The 17,541-nt window shown below is 43.2% G+C and overlaps 1 protein-coding gene across 3 annotated transcripts in view; it reads left to right on the top strand.

Annotated features, from left to right (window-relative positions):
• Window positions 1–2,719, top strand: part of LOC115150767 (prickle-like protein 2) — a 111,499-nt gene extending 108,780 nt beyond the window's left edge. For all 3 annotated transcript variants that reach the window (XM_029694427.1, XM_029694429.1, XM_029694428.1), the window contains 2 exons: window positions 79–939; window positions 1,200–2,719. In XM_029694427.1, the coding sequence (XP_029550287.1) occupies window positions 79–939; window positions 1,200–2,122 (1,784 nt within the window). In that variant the 3' untranslated portion in view covers window positions 2,123–2,719. The remainder of the gene's footprint in view (window positions 1–78; window positions 940–1,199) is intronic.
• The last annotated feature ends 14,822 nt before the right edge of the window (window positions 2,720–17,541 follow it).

Genomic DNA, 17,541 nt, shown 5'->3' with positions numbered 1-17,541 from the left:
GTGGGCAAACGTACAAAATCAGCAGGGGATCAAATACTTTTTTCCCCCACTGTAACTGTTTTTCCCTCTGTCCCTCAGGCATTGACCAGGGCCAGATGACATATGATGGTCAACACTGGCACGCCACAGAGGGCTGTTTCTGCTGTGCCCGCTGTAAGAGCTCCCTCTTAGGTCACCCCTTCCTGCCCAAACATGGACAGATCTTCTGCTCGCGCTCCTGCAGCCTGGGGGAGCAGCCTAACGGGTCAGACTCCTCAGACTCCGCCTTCCAGAGCGCACGCTCCACTCGAGAGTCCCGCCGCAGCTCCAAGGCTGGAAAGAACGGGGGCCAGGCGGGGAGGTGTCCAGGTGAGGTGGACCCTCTCTCCTTACAGATGGACCTGCTGAGTCTGTCTAGCCAGACGCCCAGTTTGACCCGCGAGCCGCCCGCATGGCAGAGCCAGGGACAGGGGGGTGACACGTGCCCCTACGAGGGCCGATCAGACCCCACAGCAACACCCACCCCACTCCATCTGCTCAGCCAATGCAACGTCAGGACTACATATAACTCCACCTCCCCTGGGCAGGGCAACCAACCAAACCACAGGTCCAAGGAGACGGGTGTCACCAAGAGGCCGCCCATCTCAGCCCTGAAAGGCCGCTCTATGAATGAGAACTGGTTCCATCAGGGTTCAGAGGACTACTACCCCCCCAAACTGAAACCCCAGCAAAGCTTTGACGTACCCCACGGCTTGTCCTACCACAACGGCTTCTCTGACAAGCGTTCGGTCAGTCTGCATGTGTTCCAGAGGGAGAACCAGAGGGACAGGGAGGTGGGGCTTCCCCAGCGGGGGCGCAGCAGGAACCCCATCAGTGCACTTAGCTTCACGGAGCAGCTCACTCCCCTAGAGCAGACACCCAGGGGTTCCATGGAGTCACTGGCCCTGTCCAACGCTACAGGTAACTCTTCCAAATTCACCATGGAGGGAAGATTAATTCATGTGATTGTATTTGAAGCAATATATTTAACTGCTTAGGACATTTATTTCTCACAGAATACTGCAACCGATCCAGAGCTAATTACATACTGTATGCCTTTCTCATAAGAGTGTAATGTCTATTATGTCAATGGTTATGAGATTTATTGACGTAATAATGATAACAATGAAGAAAACTGATGAAGTTAACCACTGACTAACGCGCCTGTTGTTTCTCTGAAGGAACGTCAGCAGACGGAGGAGGGAAGCGCCAGGAGCACCTGTCTCGTTTCTCCATGCCAGACCTGAGCAAAGACTCTGGCATGAACGTGTCAGAGAAGAGCAACATGGGCACCCTCAACTCCTCGGTCCAGTTCCACAGCTCTGACTCCATGCACAGCCTCACCTCAGGCCAGCCCTACATGGAGCTGGAGCCCCCAGTGCAGGTGCAGTACCCTCTGCAGTACTGTGAGCCCCCAGGCCTGGGGATGGGCATGAGCCACCTGCCAGCTGGCTTCACCTACCAGGAGGAGGACAGGGTCAGCCTGGTGAGCAGCGCCAACGCTGCCCGCCTCCCGCCCATCAGCGAGCGCACGCGGAGACGAGGAGAGGGCCCGGGCATGCCTGCCCCTGAAGACACCCCTCAGCGCCGGAGACACAATCACCACCGCTCCCGTCGCTCCAGACGCTCCCGCTCGGAGAACGCCCTGCACCTGGCCGCTGAGCGCAGGGAGAGGCCCCAGCTGAGAGTCAGAGAGGACTATGACCAGTTTCCCCCTCCGCGGGGCGCTAGGGACTCATTTGGGAGTGCAGGGGGGAGGTGCAGGGGGCCGGAGCCATTCAGGCAGTGCCCTCGCACCACCTCTGACCTCACCCTGCAGAAGCCCAGTGCCCACCGCCGTCTCGCCGGGCCCTACTCCTGGGACGACTACGAGGATGAGGACGAGTGGTGCTCCACCTGCTCTTCATCGTCGGAGTCGGAGGACGAGGGTTACTTCCTGGGAGAGCCCATCCCCAGGCCCGTGCAGCTGAGGTACCTGAGCAGCCAGGAGCTCCTCCACAAGTACAGCTCCACAGGGGTGGGCGGACCGCACCAAATGAGCGGCAGAGGGGGACAGCTGCACACCCGCAAACGCCGGAAAAGCAAGAACTGCATAATCTCTTAAAATTCGCACAATGGGAAGAGTCAAGAGAAAGTGCCCTCCCTCCCCCAGTATACACTAACATAGTTCATCTGTTCAGAAAAGAGAAACAAATGCTCTTCTGAAGTTGTTGAGTATTGTGAGGTTGACAGTGTTTTGATATGCAGTTGGGTAAACCGTTGACAGCACAAATGTTTTGCATGTTTATCCATTTAATGTTTCAGAACAAGTTATCCTGATTATTGATTATTTTTCTCTGACTCTCACACTGCACTCTGCTCGTCTGTCACCATATTTATCAAAGCCAACGTGCGATCGTAATAATAATGTCATTTCCATGCAGCAACAGTAAGGTCCAGCTTTTTCATGCAATGTGATTTAGGTATATACCATTGTACTCAAGTTCATAGGCTGTACTGTATATAAGTAAATGAATGAATAAATTCACTAAATTAAGGAAGCAATGTAAATACTATGTAAATGAGGTCCCACATATTTTTATATTTTGTATGGATAGAATCATTTATGTATTGAATATCTATAATGTAGGAATAGAAAATGCATGCCTGTAATGTGTTGATGTGGTCCTGCATTGGAATAAAATAGTATTTCAGACAGAGATTGACAGGTGTCCGTTCCCTCACTAGAGACCGCTGTGTTCTTGTGATAATTTGTCTGACAGTGAACAGTCACCCTCTCCATTTGCTCAACACACAAATGAATGAAAACATGGCAAAAGCGCTGATTAAAAAGTCACCCCTCAGTAAATGTCATTCCCCCATGAGGTCATGAAGTGATACAAATACTGTGACTATTGGGCCTTTGTGGCACTGTTTGCAAACAGATGTCTGTGAGCTGTAACTGAGCTAATCGTAAACCCAGATAATGTGCTGCTGATGCAGCTCTATGGATTAACGCATGAATAACTATATGGTTAGGATTCAAATGGGCTTTACTGAAGCACCATTTGTAGTAAACAAGCTATCTCCTCAATTAATACAGACTTTACATCCAAAACTACAGGAGTAGTTAACTTCTCTCGTCGTTTAAATTCTCTACATTTACACTTAGACAAGAGCTCCAGGTCAAGTTTGTGTTTGAAAGGTGAAGTAACAGGGCTCTAAATTGGCTTGTGTCTGATGTCCATGTGGTCAGAGGATTACAGTAGCTAAGTCTCTAGCCCCTGTAAACTGGGTGGACTCCAGTCCACACCCTCCCTTCTACTGCAGGTCTCAAAACCAGGTATTTAACTACACACACTAGATTAAAAGTGAGTGAAGACCAATCCCACTGGGCACAGACGTCAGTTCAATGTCTAGTTTTGATTTACATTGGTTGAGTTGTCAACTAACGTGAAATCATCAAAACAATCACAATGTCATTGGATTTAGGTAAAAATTTGGGTGAAAAAAAGACCAAATGCCCTTACGCGGATTACTTTTTGCAAATCCAATTCATTTTCCACATTGGTTCAACGTCGTCATATTGATTTTGGGGGTTTGAAATGATGTGGAAACAACGTTGATTCAATCAGTTTTTGCCCAGGGGGATGCTACTGACATGTTGGGTGAATTAGTGTGTTTATGTGGGTTTCTTTAGATGGCATGTCTTCCAGTGTTCATATATACTTTGCGGTGGTCAGGAGTTCTCATTTTGTTGACTGTTATGACCAAAACAGCTGCACAAACAGACACATTACTGCCCTGACAACTGAGCGATTTTGTATTTTTTCTTTTGCCTTTTTTACTGGGCCCCTAGGCCACTGGTGTCATGTCCAGATTTGTCTTGTTTTCTGTATTTCTCAGTTATCAAATTAATTACTAAACTTAATTTTTAAGCCCACGTTATATCATAATTGTTTGTAAAAAGATTTGTCAGCTGTATTTTACAGAGGGGGCACACTGACTGGACTAGGTGCAGGAGGAGGAGAGAGTAGAGTGACACACACAGCGTTTGATTTGATTTGAGCTGCCGGTGATGGGTAGGAGGTTTGTTTGTAAATGAATGTGATCAAGCTATGTAGCCTATTGATTCCTTCTTGATAAATAAATAAATCACAAATGTTTTGTTGTTTCTCTGTAATACTAGCCACCTAGCAATTTTATGAAGTTGGCTTTAGTTAGCCAGCTAGATATGTTCCCAATCTCCCAACATCATAACTAGCCGCCAAGCTATTTCAGGCTATCAATCAAGTTAGAGTAGCTTGTCTAACTATCTTAGCTGGCATGCCTGCTAGCAAGGTTGCTAGACTTTAGAAAAGCAAGCAATTAATAAATGTACTCAAACTCACATTAATTTCAATCTTTTACCTAGATTTTACCAGAAAAGCATAGTTTCTTTACTTGGTTTAAATGACAATTGAACAGGTAAAGAGATATGCTTAGGTCACCTATGCAGAAAAATAGACATACTTATTTACATATAATTAGGCATAATGATTATGGCCCTAGATTTCAGGAAGAAGCTGTTTCAGGTGTTTGAAAAATGCAAAAACCTTTCTGGACCACCCCGCCTCCATAATCACATACTTCTTGCCCCCAATAAAATAATGGGTGCATGACGCCCCTGCTGCCACTGCCTAAGTCATACCTGCAGAGATGCACATTGTCACTGCATCATTGTTTCCAAAGTAATGAGTCTTGGAAAAGAAAACTAAAAAGCCGCCTCTATCTCCAGTCATCTGCGTATTGATCTAACTGAACACATGGCTTCCAATTCAAGGGCAGCAGAAACTAATTTCAAACTCATCAGAGCACAGTTTTACTTCATCCACCCAACCCATATATTCATTCACATATTAATGAATTGAATTCTTCTCAGACCTGCAGGGCATTTCCCAAGGACGGAGGGGTTGTACTGTCAGTCAGTGTGTTGATGGTTTGGCACTGAGAGAAAGTCTGTGGGTTTTCCATGTGTTTAATTAAAGCAGAGCTAAGATGCTGTCAGAAGTGCTACAGATTGTGGCCATATGCTTTCTGGGCTGCACCATAGAGGATAATCCCTGAGTTGTGTTGATGCAGGACGGTGACAGTGATCTGGTCCACTGGGGACTGGCTGACTCCGGGCAGAATACACCCACTGGAGAGACCACACATCTCTGTGGATGGACAAACTCACTCAACCCAGTATGATCAATGACTTGTATCCAGATCCATATATTTATTCTAAATATATGGCTCTAGTTAGTGGTTCTAACATGTTATTTGTCTTACTGAATGTCGTGGTCCATGTCATATTTACACAGTACACTCTTATGGGAATGCGGTTTGGATACTTCTATACGTGTTTATCATATAGTGTTTGTATGGGGGCTTGTAAAAAGCACGGTATGTGTCAAAAGTATGTAACATCCAAAGCATGCCAACTTGAGAAAAGCTTGTCTTTCAATTTGCATATTAATTGTAGAATTAAGTTGATCCTGCCCAAGCTAATGACTATTACATATTTCAAATGAAGCTAAAGTACTCAAGGCCAACAAAGAGAGTGAAAAGAAGTCTAGCACTTCAGTTTTGTGACAGACCACCTGTTACTGTGGAAACTGCTAGCCAAGGTATATATATCTGTTATGTCTGTTTGTGCTTCTGACTGGCAGTCTCTTGTTTTCAGTTTAGGGCTCATGAATAGCATTCAGATTACTATAAATAGAATGTCTTTAGAATGTGACAGCCAATTAACCAATGTTCCTCACATTCCACTGGCCCAGGCATGCACGGCACTCAGGGTCATGTGACAACGCTAAAGTTAGAAGACAGAGGTCTTCATTGGATGAAACACAGAGAGAGTCTGAATCCCAGAGCTTGTTCCTGGATCATGACCATGACTGTTAACACTACCACATTGCCCAGCGATGCACACAGAACACATCTTTCTATTCTAGTGCGTCAGAGACGGTTCTGTTCTGAGAACACTAAGCTGTGTCTTGGTTAACTATGAGGTATGCACATGGGATGGTGGTCAGATGGACAGCTGAGACATAAAGATGGAGAACTCTCCTGTCTCTGCTGAGATCCCAGGGGCAGAAAGTACTGAATGTGTTTACGCACTTGAGTGTCCTTAAAATAATGACTTTTATAATTCACAATAATTACTTTTTAGAATTCGTTAACATATACAGTACCAGTCAAACGTTTGGTCACACCCACTCATTCAAGGGTTTTTCTTTATTTTTACTATTTTCTACATTATAATAATAGTGAAGACATGAAAACTATGAAATAACACATGGAATCATGTAGTAACCAAAAAAGTGTTAAACAAATCTAAATATATTGTATATTTTAGATTCTTCAAAGTAGCCACCCTTTGCCTTGATGACAGACCAAATGACAGATTTCCACAGGTCTAATGTCCATTGCTTAAGTTTCTTGGCCCAAGCAAGTCTCTTCTTCTTATTGGTGTCCTTTAGTAGTGGTTTCTTTGCAGCAATTAGACCATGAAGGCCTGATTCACGCAGTCTTCTCTGAACAGTTGACGTTGAGATGTGTCTGTTTCTTGAACTCTGTGAAGCATTTATTTGGGCTGCAATCTGAGGTGCAGTTAACTCTAATGAATTTATCCTCTCCAGCAGAGGTAACTCTGGGTCTTCCTTTCCTGTGGCGGAACTCATGAGAGCCAGTTTCATCATAGCGCTTGATGGTTTTTGCAACTTCGCTTGAAGAAACTTTCAAAGTTCTTGAAATTTTCCGGATTGACTGACCATTTCCTGTATACCACCTCTAACTTATCACAACACAACTGATTGGCATTAAGAAGGAAAGAAAATCCACAAATTAACTTTTAACAAGGCACACCTGTTAATTGAAATGTATTCCAGGTGACTACCTCATGAAGCTGGTTGAGAAAATGCCAAGAGTGTGCAAAGCTGTCATCAAGGCGAAGGGTGGCTACTTTGAAAAATCTCAAATATAAAACACTTTTTTGGTTACTACATGATTCCATGTGTTTTTTCATAGTTTTGATGTCTTCACTATTATTCTACAATGTAAAAAATAAAGAAAAACCCTGGAATGAGTAGGTGTGTCCAAACTTTTGACTGATACTGTATATAGTGAGAGAGTATTAGATCACATTAGGCATGTGGACAGAAGTTGGTCTCCGGATTTTCATTGGAAAATGTGCCTTTTCATACAGCACCTTGTCCCGACATGTCTAACAGCACAGATGTAAATTGTTCCCTACTTGGAGAAAGAAGTGAAGGTCTTGAGATGTATTGGAAGTCCCTAACAGGCATAATTACCGGTCCTTAAGAGCAAAACTGCACCAAATTACAGCTCCGCTCTGAGGGGACTTAAATAGCCTGATTCAATTATTTACAACTGAAGAATGCTGGTGTGTTATCACACTCTGCACACACACACAGCATATAGATACACACACACGGGGGCCCAGGCTGGTGAATAGAAGACGCGTGACAGGAATGGCTGAGGCTTTACTGACCATCTCCCCCTCGTCATGTGTGTCCAATTACCATGGTAAGAAGTCACCCTAACAACGCAGAGTCAGTCCACACACACACACACTGCACAGCGATATAGGTAGCCTAATACCTGACCTTTGATAGTAACTGACATTGAGATTGATGAATCAATGTGGGATGAAATCACTGTTGGAAGGCGAGAGGAGATAAAAAAAAATGAAAGGCTCAACTCCGCAATTTGTCAACCTCAGATGTTGATTATATTGATAAAGAGAGATTTGCAGGCTTTCTCTATATTCTGCTGACTAAAGCCCATAATCGTGCCTGAGGTTCAGGAGGGCAGGAGTGGATTTCCTTCTCTGATGACCACACAGAGTCCTCTCCTAAACGACTGGACCCACTCCTTCACATAGTTGTGCATGAGAGCCTTTGGCTGTCCTGATGGTGTGTTGATGAGGATGGTGTGTTGATGAGGATGGTGTGTTTATCTCGGGATTTTGGCAGTGAAGCTCTTTATCTACAGTACCAGTAAAAAGTTTGGACACACCTACTCATTACAGGGTTTTTCTTAATTTGTTTTACTATTTTCTACATTGTGGAATAATAGTGAAGACATTAAAAATATGAAATAACACATGGAATCATGTAGTAACTAGAAAAGTGTTAAAAATATATTTTATATTTGAGATTCTTCAAAGTAGCCACCCTTTGCCTTGATGGCAGCTTTGCACACTCTTGGTCTTCTTTCAACCAGCTTCATGAGGTAGTCACCTGGAATGTATTTCAATTAACAGGTGTGCCTTGTTAAAAGTTAATTTGTGGAATTTCTTTCCTTCTCTATGCGTTTGAGCCAATCGGTTGGGTTGTGACAAGGTAAGGGTGGTATACAGAAGATAGCCCTATTTGGTAAAAGACCAAGTCCATATTATGGCAAGAACAGCTCAAATAAGCAAATAGAAACGACAGTCCATCATTATTTCAAGACATGGAGGTCAGTCAATCCGGAAAATTTCAAGAGTTTCTTCAAGTGCAGTCGCAAAAACCATCAAGCGTCATGACAACCGCCACAGGAAAGGAAGACCCAGAGTTACCTCTGCTGCAGACGATAAGTTAATTAGAGTTACCAGCCTTAGAAATTGCAGCCCAAATAAATGCTTCACAGAGTTCAAGTAACAGACACATCTCAAGAACCACTATTCAGAGGAGACTGCGTGAATCAGGCCTTCATGGTCAAATTGCTGCAAGAAACCACTACTAAAGGACACCACTAAGAAGAAGAGACTTGCTTAGGCCAAGAAACACGAGCAATGGACATTAGACCGGTGGAAATCTGTCCTTTGGTCTGATGAATCCAAATTTGAGATTTTTGGTTCCAACTGCTGTGTCTTTGTGAGACGCAGAGTAGGTGAACGGATGATCTCCAAATGTGTGGTTCCCCCCCGTGAAGCATGGAGGAGGAGGTGTGATGGTGTGGGGGTGCTTTGCCGGTGATACAGTTTGTCATTTATTTAGAATTCAAGGCACACTTAACCAGCATGGCTACCACAGCATTCTGCAGCAATACGCCATCCAACCTGGTTGCGCTTAGTGGGACTATCATTTGTTTTTCAACTGGACAATGACCCAACACACCTCCAGGGTGTGTGAGGGCTGTTTGACAAAGATGGAGAGTGATGGAATGTTGCATCAGATGACCTGGCGTCCACAATCACCCGACCTCAACCCAATTGAGATGGTTTGGGATGAGTTGGACCGCAGAGTGAAGGAAAAGCAGCCAACAAGTGCTCAGTATATGTGGGAGCTCCTTCAAGACTGTTGGAAAAGCATTCCAGGTAAAGCTGATTGAGAGAATGCCAAGAGTGTGCAAAGCTGTCAAAGGCAAAGGGTGGCTACTTTGAAGAATGCAAAATGATTCCATATGTGTTATTTCATAGTTTTGATGTCTTCACTATTATTCTACAACGTAAAACATTGTAACTTGAATGAATAGGTATGTCCAAACTTTTGACTGGTACTGTACTTCCCCAGATTCAGATGAACTTGTGGATACCAATTTTAGGTCTCTGTTCAGTATGAAGCAAGTTATAGGTAGAGCCAATGCAAACTAGCCTTAGTGCAATGACTGGAAGTCCATGGTATCTACTCGCATGCTAGCAGTTAGACTTCCAGTCATTGCTTTAACTTCCAGTCATTGCATTTATGTCAGAGACATAAAAAGGGTTTCTACGAGTTCATCTGAATATGGGGAAGTAGATAAAGGGCTTCATTGCCAAAATCCTGAAGTATCCCTTTAATACAGGGTGACAGTAAGCCCTCTGTTTGGTATTAACGCCATCTGTTACACCTCCATGTACACTGGGCATCCCCCCACCACCAGCCCTCACTGCTTTAACTCTCACCCAGTTTCAGATTACAACCTGAGACATACAGTACTGGACCGACATCTCATTCCAGCTACCTACCTATATACCAAAGTGAGCAATTATGGGGTATCCCAGTCAAAATCATAGTAGGTAAGACTTGGACCTCACCTCAGCTCAACCCCAAACATCAGCCTAAGCTTAGTGCCAACCCAGTCCTCATCCTCAACCCTGGCCCTTGCCATGTCTTCCATCCACAGCCTTGCTTTAACTCTCACTTTAATCCAGGCTCTAACCTGCATCTCAGTAGGTATTGGTCTACTAGGTTGGACAATAATAAAAGGGTTTATCAGCCATCATGTCATGTATAATATACCCTGAGTATACAAAACATTAAGAACACCTGCTCTTTCCATGACATAGACTGACCAGGTGAAAGCTATGATCCCTTATTGATGTCACTTGTTAAATCCACTTCAATCAGTGTAGATGAAGGGGAGGAAACAGGTTAAAGAAGGATTTTTAAGCCTTGAGACAATTGAGATATGGATTGTGTATGTGTACCATTCAGAGGGTGAATGGACAAGACAAAAAAATGTAAGTGCCTTTGAACAGGGTATGGTAGTAGGTGCCAGGCGCACCGGTTTGTCTCAAGAACTGCAATGCTGCTGGGTTCCACCACCAGAAGGACATCTAACGAACTTGACACAACTGTGGGAAGCATTGGAGTCAACATGGACCAGCATCCCTGTGGAACGCTTTCAACAGCATTGTCCATGCCCCGACAAACTGACACTGTTCTGAGGGAAGGTGTTCCTAATGTTTGGTATACTCAGTGTATATTTACAGCTCTACATCAGTAGTATAATCATTCTGGAATCCTGGTTAAATTTGCATGCAGCATATAGGGGGGCTCACAATTGGCCCAGCGTCGTCCGGGTTAGGGTTTGACCTGGGTAGGCCGTCATTGTAAATAAGAATTAGTTCTTTACTGACTTGCCTAGTTAAATAAATATTTAATAATGTCTTGTTTCCTGATCTGCCACATCCACAGTGAAACTATGCCAGCTTGGGGGTGGGTAGTAATCCACAGATCAAACGACTGGGAAGCATCTCATGGTAATGTGGAGTGGCACACCGGGTACCTTTATCCAGCAGTGCCAGAGGGCTCCGTCTGGTTCATGATGTCACGTCCCCAGGCCCTCTGGCAGTGACTCATTAACGGGTCCAGGTCCCATCTGTGTGCCACCTGTACTAAATCACCACAACTACATCATATTATTCTCCATCGCTCACACACTCCTCTCTTTCTCTCTACCCCCCTCTCTCTATCTCTCGTTCTCCCTCTACTCCCCCCCCTCCCCCTCCCCCCTGTTGATGGGTGGACCACTTTAGTCCTGTAAATGAGGCAGAGAGTGTCTGTGATGTTCTTCCAGGACATCATTTTCTTTATTCACCACCAGGCTGGCACTCATTACTCAGAGTGGTTCGTACAGGGTTGCCATTACGTTGTTTGGTCCCATCCCAGTTTGTGCTTTAAAATAGTCTTTAAACTGTCACTGAACAATTCAAACCAGTTTGAGGTACTATATATCAGTGTGGCCAGGAGTCTATACGAAAGGTTGCAGTCACGTACATCTAAACTAGGTCATTTTACGGAACTGCCATGAATATGCCTTGTAAGTTTTGTTTGCAATATTGTTCCTGAGCGCTCAACATGGTGGAGCATGGATAAGAGTAAAGGATAGAGATTGGCCTTTCAAATAAATACATTCTCAGAGACATACAGTATTGTTGTATTGGGACGCATTGAGAAGCAGTATCAGTCAACCAAACCTATTTTTATCACTAAAGCCATAAGAGAAGATGTTAATATGTTAGTATGAATGTATTACAGTGCCACGTCATGGTTCAGTAATGTTCTCCTTACCTACTGTAGAAGATTCAACTCTGTGCTATCATGCATTGAATCAAGTTGTTTCCACAATGCAGAGAAACTCTGCCATCTGTCGAGAATATGATGTCACTACAGCACTAGAGATAATAAACCAATATTGTCTATCCCTCACACTTAAATATGCCAAAACTGAGCGTTCATCTTCCCAAGATCAATCTACTATTATTGACAGTTTAGTTTACAGTTTAGATATAGCACATTGCATGTGTCATGGATACTCTTTGGGCTAAGTCTAACCCTTCATTTGACACAAATGCTCAGACTGAAATACCTGCTGTATGTGTCCATTATATTTACCTCAGTGTCAGCATTTCCCATGAAACAGTAAAAGCAGCCCATTGGCCAGGCAGTGACCAGGCAGGAAGGTCTATGGGGAAAGACGGTTAGGCGTCACTATGGTAGCTCTAATTAATCCTCTAGTTAATCCCCTCTAGAGACAATGGAAACAGCGGCACGCTGATACACCATCTCACCCCAGCCAAGATAATGTCAATCATTCCCCATCCCCGAACGGGAGCTGTGCACCCAGCACGTTTAACTGCTAATGAAGACCCTGTGCCCAGCAGCAGCTGGCAGCCAGTGATAAGGGGAGCCCCTCAAAGAGCCAACAGCTCAAGGACCATACTGGAAAAGCCAACCCTCAAAGACCCAGCCACATCATTATGGACAAAGAGCCAGCTAAGAGGCTGAGGGAGTCCCTCACGTTGGCTATGGGTATCGGTTAAGTCTACAGGGTTCTTACTAATGAGTCTGTAAGAAATCAGACTTGGGGTGGATTTTATGTGGTGCATGTGTGCATATGATAAATTGAGAGATGAAGAGAGTGCATATTTGTCTTAGAAATGTCCTAGTATGAACCTCAGGAAAACAGAAGAACATTAGACCATATGGCTTTCTGTGACGTCATATAACAAAAGTTGGCAATAACATTTGTTTTAGGACTTTACAAGTAATTGAACCACTATTTGAAAGGGGATTTTTGAAGGAAATCAGAATAAACAGTATTTTATTATATTCAATCGGTCCATAAAACTAATTCAGATATATAACACTTGTACATGTTTTTATTGAATATGGTATATGGCTGTGAATGTACAGTGTATAAATATATAGGATGGACAATACTAAAATACAAACTAAACAACTCAGACAGAGTATAATACATCTCAGTTATTTTGCTTCCAACAGTTTTCCTAACTTAATCTCCAGGGTCTTGTCATGTGAGAGGGGTTTTACACACAGAGTGATGTTTTTAAACTCCCTGAGATCTCCAGGAGGGTTTTCTCCTTGGTCTCCAGTAGGTAGAAGAAGACATAGAGTGACGCCAACAGACACATGCAGGTGAACAGCACGAAGCTGAACGACTTGAGCAGCTCCTGTGGTTAAGAGAAGAGGCAGGTGAGTTCCTAGCGCTACAATAGCCAGGGGAACAACTTGGACGGTTGACTGAGAGCCTGTGATTAAATAGTCCTGGCCTATTGTTCTACTCATGGCTATGTTGAAGCCTTTCAATTTTTATATAATTCCACTGGTACCTAAATTAGAGCTCAGCTTTTTACACAGACTGGCTGAACAAAAGTAATACTGAGATGATAGAAAAAAGGTTTTAATATGATGTTCAAAGTATGGAATTACTGTAGGCCTGATATCTCTGGGGTATCAAACTTTCACAGTGCAGAACAATGTGAATTGTGTTCAGGAAATGTTATTGTATCTCAGTTGGTAACTTTGAAAGCATTATAAAAAGCGTTATATAACAATACTTCATTCCAAAGTGTTCTGCTGTCCTACATGTTTTGAATACATATAGAGGTGCAGTATATTGATGATGGGCTATAGACTTACAATAAGAAAGGGGAAGACTAGTCCCAGCACAGGATTCCAGTGAAGACAAACGCTGCAGGCTGGCATGATTGGATAAATATCTTGTGTGAGAGATGGCAACAATCCAGCTAGGAACACCACAGGCAACAGGGAAGGATGCATCTGACCAATCACCCATTGATGATCACAGCAATGTCATGTTGGTATTTCGAGCAACACTGTCTCTTCCACGTATCATACCCTAGGTCCTCTTACTGTAAGTTTGTCACAGTGCAGGAGAGTTGAAAGGTCAAGAGCTCACCTTCAGGTTGAGAGTGATGGTGATTAATATCATGATGGCAGACACTGCCCCCCAGAGTAGTGCTCTCCTCCCACATGCATTATCTGCAGGCCCTGGGGATGATTGCACACAACAGAACTTGTCTGGAACCTTACCCATCCATCACTCCCTCCCTCCGTCCACCTAGGGGATGGCAAAGCCAGAGGAGCTCACACATGATTTATTGTTTAGGACTTCAGGAGTGGCATTCACATCTTAGTGACAAACATGTTCCACCTAGCAGAGCTCCTTTACGGTATGCACAGGGGGTCGAATCCTGCACTGGGACAGTGTTTCCTTCCCTATGGTCACTCTCCTGTACTGTTCACTGACTACTTTAACTTATTAGTCCTTATCATGGATGTCTAATGACCACTTAACCAGTGACATTTTCAAGTTAATTAAGAAGATTTCTACTTTGAACCTTTTTAGCCTGGGCACATGCTTTGTAGTCTCGAGACTGGACTGATTACTAGAACACTGCAGAGGGGTATCGTAGTTTACCCCTTGTAGTGTAGACCATGTTCCCCAGCGACACACCCAGATGATGGAGGTGGGGACCTCAAACAAAACACCCAAAATCACACAGCGGATCTTATTCAGGGGGGATGCCTGCCTCCTTGAAGCTGTCAAAGGAGAACACACTGATGTGAGGGTAAAGGGTGGAAAGAAGAAGAGGATGTACTGTAGGTATGGCAGGGGTGGGGTGGGCAAACTACGGCCCGTGGGCAGCATCTGGCCCGACAGCCGATTAAATGCAGCAGTGAGGGATTTGTAAAAAATAATAATAATAATTGTTATGTTTTTGTGGGAAATTATTATTTTGCGTTAAAAAAACACTCCTGGCCACACTTGAACGTCTAAAACTAGATAGAAAGTATGCAGAGATAACAGACATTTTTCTGGCCCGCAAAAATCTGTGCGGCACTCAGTTGAATTTCGAAATCCCGATATGACCCTCGAGCCAAAAAGTTTGCCCACGCCTGAGATATGGGATAAAAGACAGAGGGTGGTGTGTGCTGTGCTTACTGCAGTGATGCCAGAGAACTGGATGCGGCTGTACACCACCACCATGGTGATGAGCTGCCATCGGAAGCTTCTGTCTCTCAGCAGCTCCAGTAGACTCTTAGAGGCCTCGCCCTTTATGGCAGCCTACTCCAACACCATCTCCTCCATCTCCTCCATGTTCTCACCCCTACCCCACAGACTCTGCAGAGCTGGGAAACCACACACACAACACAGGACGGAGGAACATATATTGTTTTTGAGTAAGATACAATAGGTGAGTAATGTCTCCTTAGCTGTACTTATTTTTCATTCAGCTATACACGCATGGTGCCATCTGTAAGCTATGTTCAATAATACCAATGTATGTATATAGATACAGTGCTGACAATGACTATTACATAAATTATACTTATTTTCCTTCATACATTTATATCTACATATAATACACCCAGAAGCAAGATGAACAGGAATGACTGTAAATACCATAATTCCAATTTGTACATTTGCACAGACAGTACTCAATGTTCTGAGTATGAAGCCCTTTGGACAGCCTCAGCAACTATGAAGAAACAACCTAACTTCTTTGCAAGCCTCTGCATTGCCCTTTTCTATCAATAAGTATCTTGAGGCTTCTGGAAAGAAGGGCCTTTGTCAGCAGCTGTACCACAGAAAAACATGTTGGAAATACACAGTAGGATGTTCCAGCTATTTTCACAGCCAAGCATCTCTCTGAGAAAGTTGAGACAAAGCCTCAAGTCAGAGCATATTCAGGATATCCGATTTGGCACAAATTGATTGCTACACGTTTAGTGTGATGCTTGATGCTTATTTTTTTTCAGTGAAATGTTGAAATTCAAAAATAGCACCTTACCTTAGTCCAACAAATTGTTCTGACAGTTTATCAATGGAGTCAAAGGTAGCTAACGTTAGTGTTACCATGCCATTATCTTTAAGGGTGAACTCTCACCCAGGTATATTGCATGGATATTTGCTCCGAAACCTGAGGTTCACAAACAAGACTAAAACATAAATTGCTATTATCCCTGTAAAAAACAAGGTCATTCTGGGATTCTATTTAACCATGGCATAATGATCCTTCGATTCAACTAATCTGCATGAAATTGAAGGTGCAATATCACATAGGCCTACCTGCAGTGAATCCATACAGAAACTGATCTATCAGGTATGGCTACAGCAGGTAGCCTAGCGGTTAAGAGTGCTGGGACAGTAACCAAAAGGTTGCTTGTTCAAATCCCTGAGCCGACTAGGTGAAAAATCTGCCGATGTGCCCTTGAGCAAGGCACTCTGGATGTACTGCAAGCAGACAGACATGGTTAAGGCAGTTCACCAGTAGTATGTCTACATGCCTGGTGAAGTAGGTTAGGTGTTAATTTGACCACAAGTGAATATGCAAAATGGTTAAGGAGACTAGAGCATTACCACAGGTCTGGAATAAAGAACATAAACAGGCTAAACATTTTACAATTGCAGTTATAGGCCTACACATATTTAGTCTACATTTTCACAACGGCACATGGAGAAGACAAGGATAGCCTACAACCGCAATATTACTTCTCTCACCTGTTTAGTTGAGTCATGGTATTCCGTTTTTTGTCTAATTTGTACCTCTCTATTGTATTGTTACAACCCTTTCATACAGCAATTAATTAAGTTATAGCTATAAATGTGTTTTGTTAATTTCTTAATATATATACAGTAAAGGTCAAAAGTTTGGACACATCTACTCATTCAAGGCTTTTTCTTTATTTTGACTATTTTCTACATTGTAGAATAATAGTGAAGGCATCAAAACTATGAAATACCACATTTGGAATCATCTAGTAACCAAAAAAGTGTTAATAAAATCAAAATATATTTTAGATTTTAGATTCTTCAAAATAGCCACCCTTAGCCGCGGTATATTAGCCATATAGCACAAACCCTCGAGATGCCTTATTGAGATTATAAATTGGTTACCAACGTAATTAGAGTAGTAAAAATAACTGTTTCGTCATACCCGTGGTATTAGGTCTGATATACCACGGCTTCAGCCAATCAGCATTCAGGGCTCGGACCACCAAGTTTATAAATATGTTTAAATCATGGTTTCAACAGTTTGATTGTTTCTCATATTAACTAATAATTATATATAGTAATACAGATATGAAAAAGCATGTCCTTTTTAAATAATCAAAATTGTGCCTACCAGGTCTCAGCAAAGTCTCCATTCTGTGTATCTTGAGAGTTCCATGTAACACACTTATTTATGTCTGCATGTCCACCAGACAATTGCTTTGTTAGATATTTTTAGGAATAAGATTAATGTTTTACATCTCAGAGGGAGTTTACATTTCAACCCCTGAGTCGCTATCTCTGACACAGTACTCGTCGCTGTATATGTTTTAGAAAGTAAGAAAACTATCGGGCAAAATATAGATATTTTTTGAGTGATAAATTGTTCCAGACCTGCTTTATAATGAGATAATTTGGTATTCTGTGTGTGCTCGGCGGACATTCCTTCGTTAGCCAGACGAGGGCAGAACGTTCTCACCGTGTCAC

This window comes from Salmo trutta, chromosome 16 (genome assembly GCF_901001165.1).
Source record: "Salmo trutta chromosome 16, fSalTru1.1, whole genome shotgun sequence".
Taxonomy (NCBI): Eukaryota; Metazoa; Chordata; class Actinopteri; order Salmoniformes; family Salmonidae; genus Salmo; species Salmo trutta.
The sequence above is the reverse complement of the archived record's forward strand: the minus strand, read 5'-3'. Positions and strand labels throughout refer to the sequence as shown.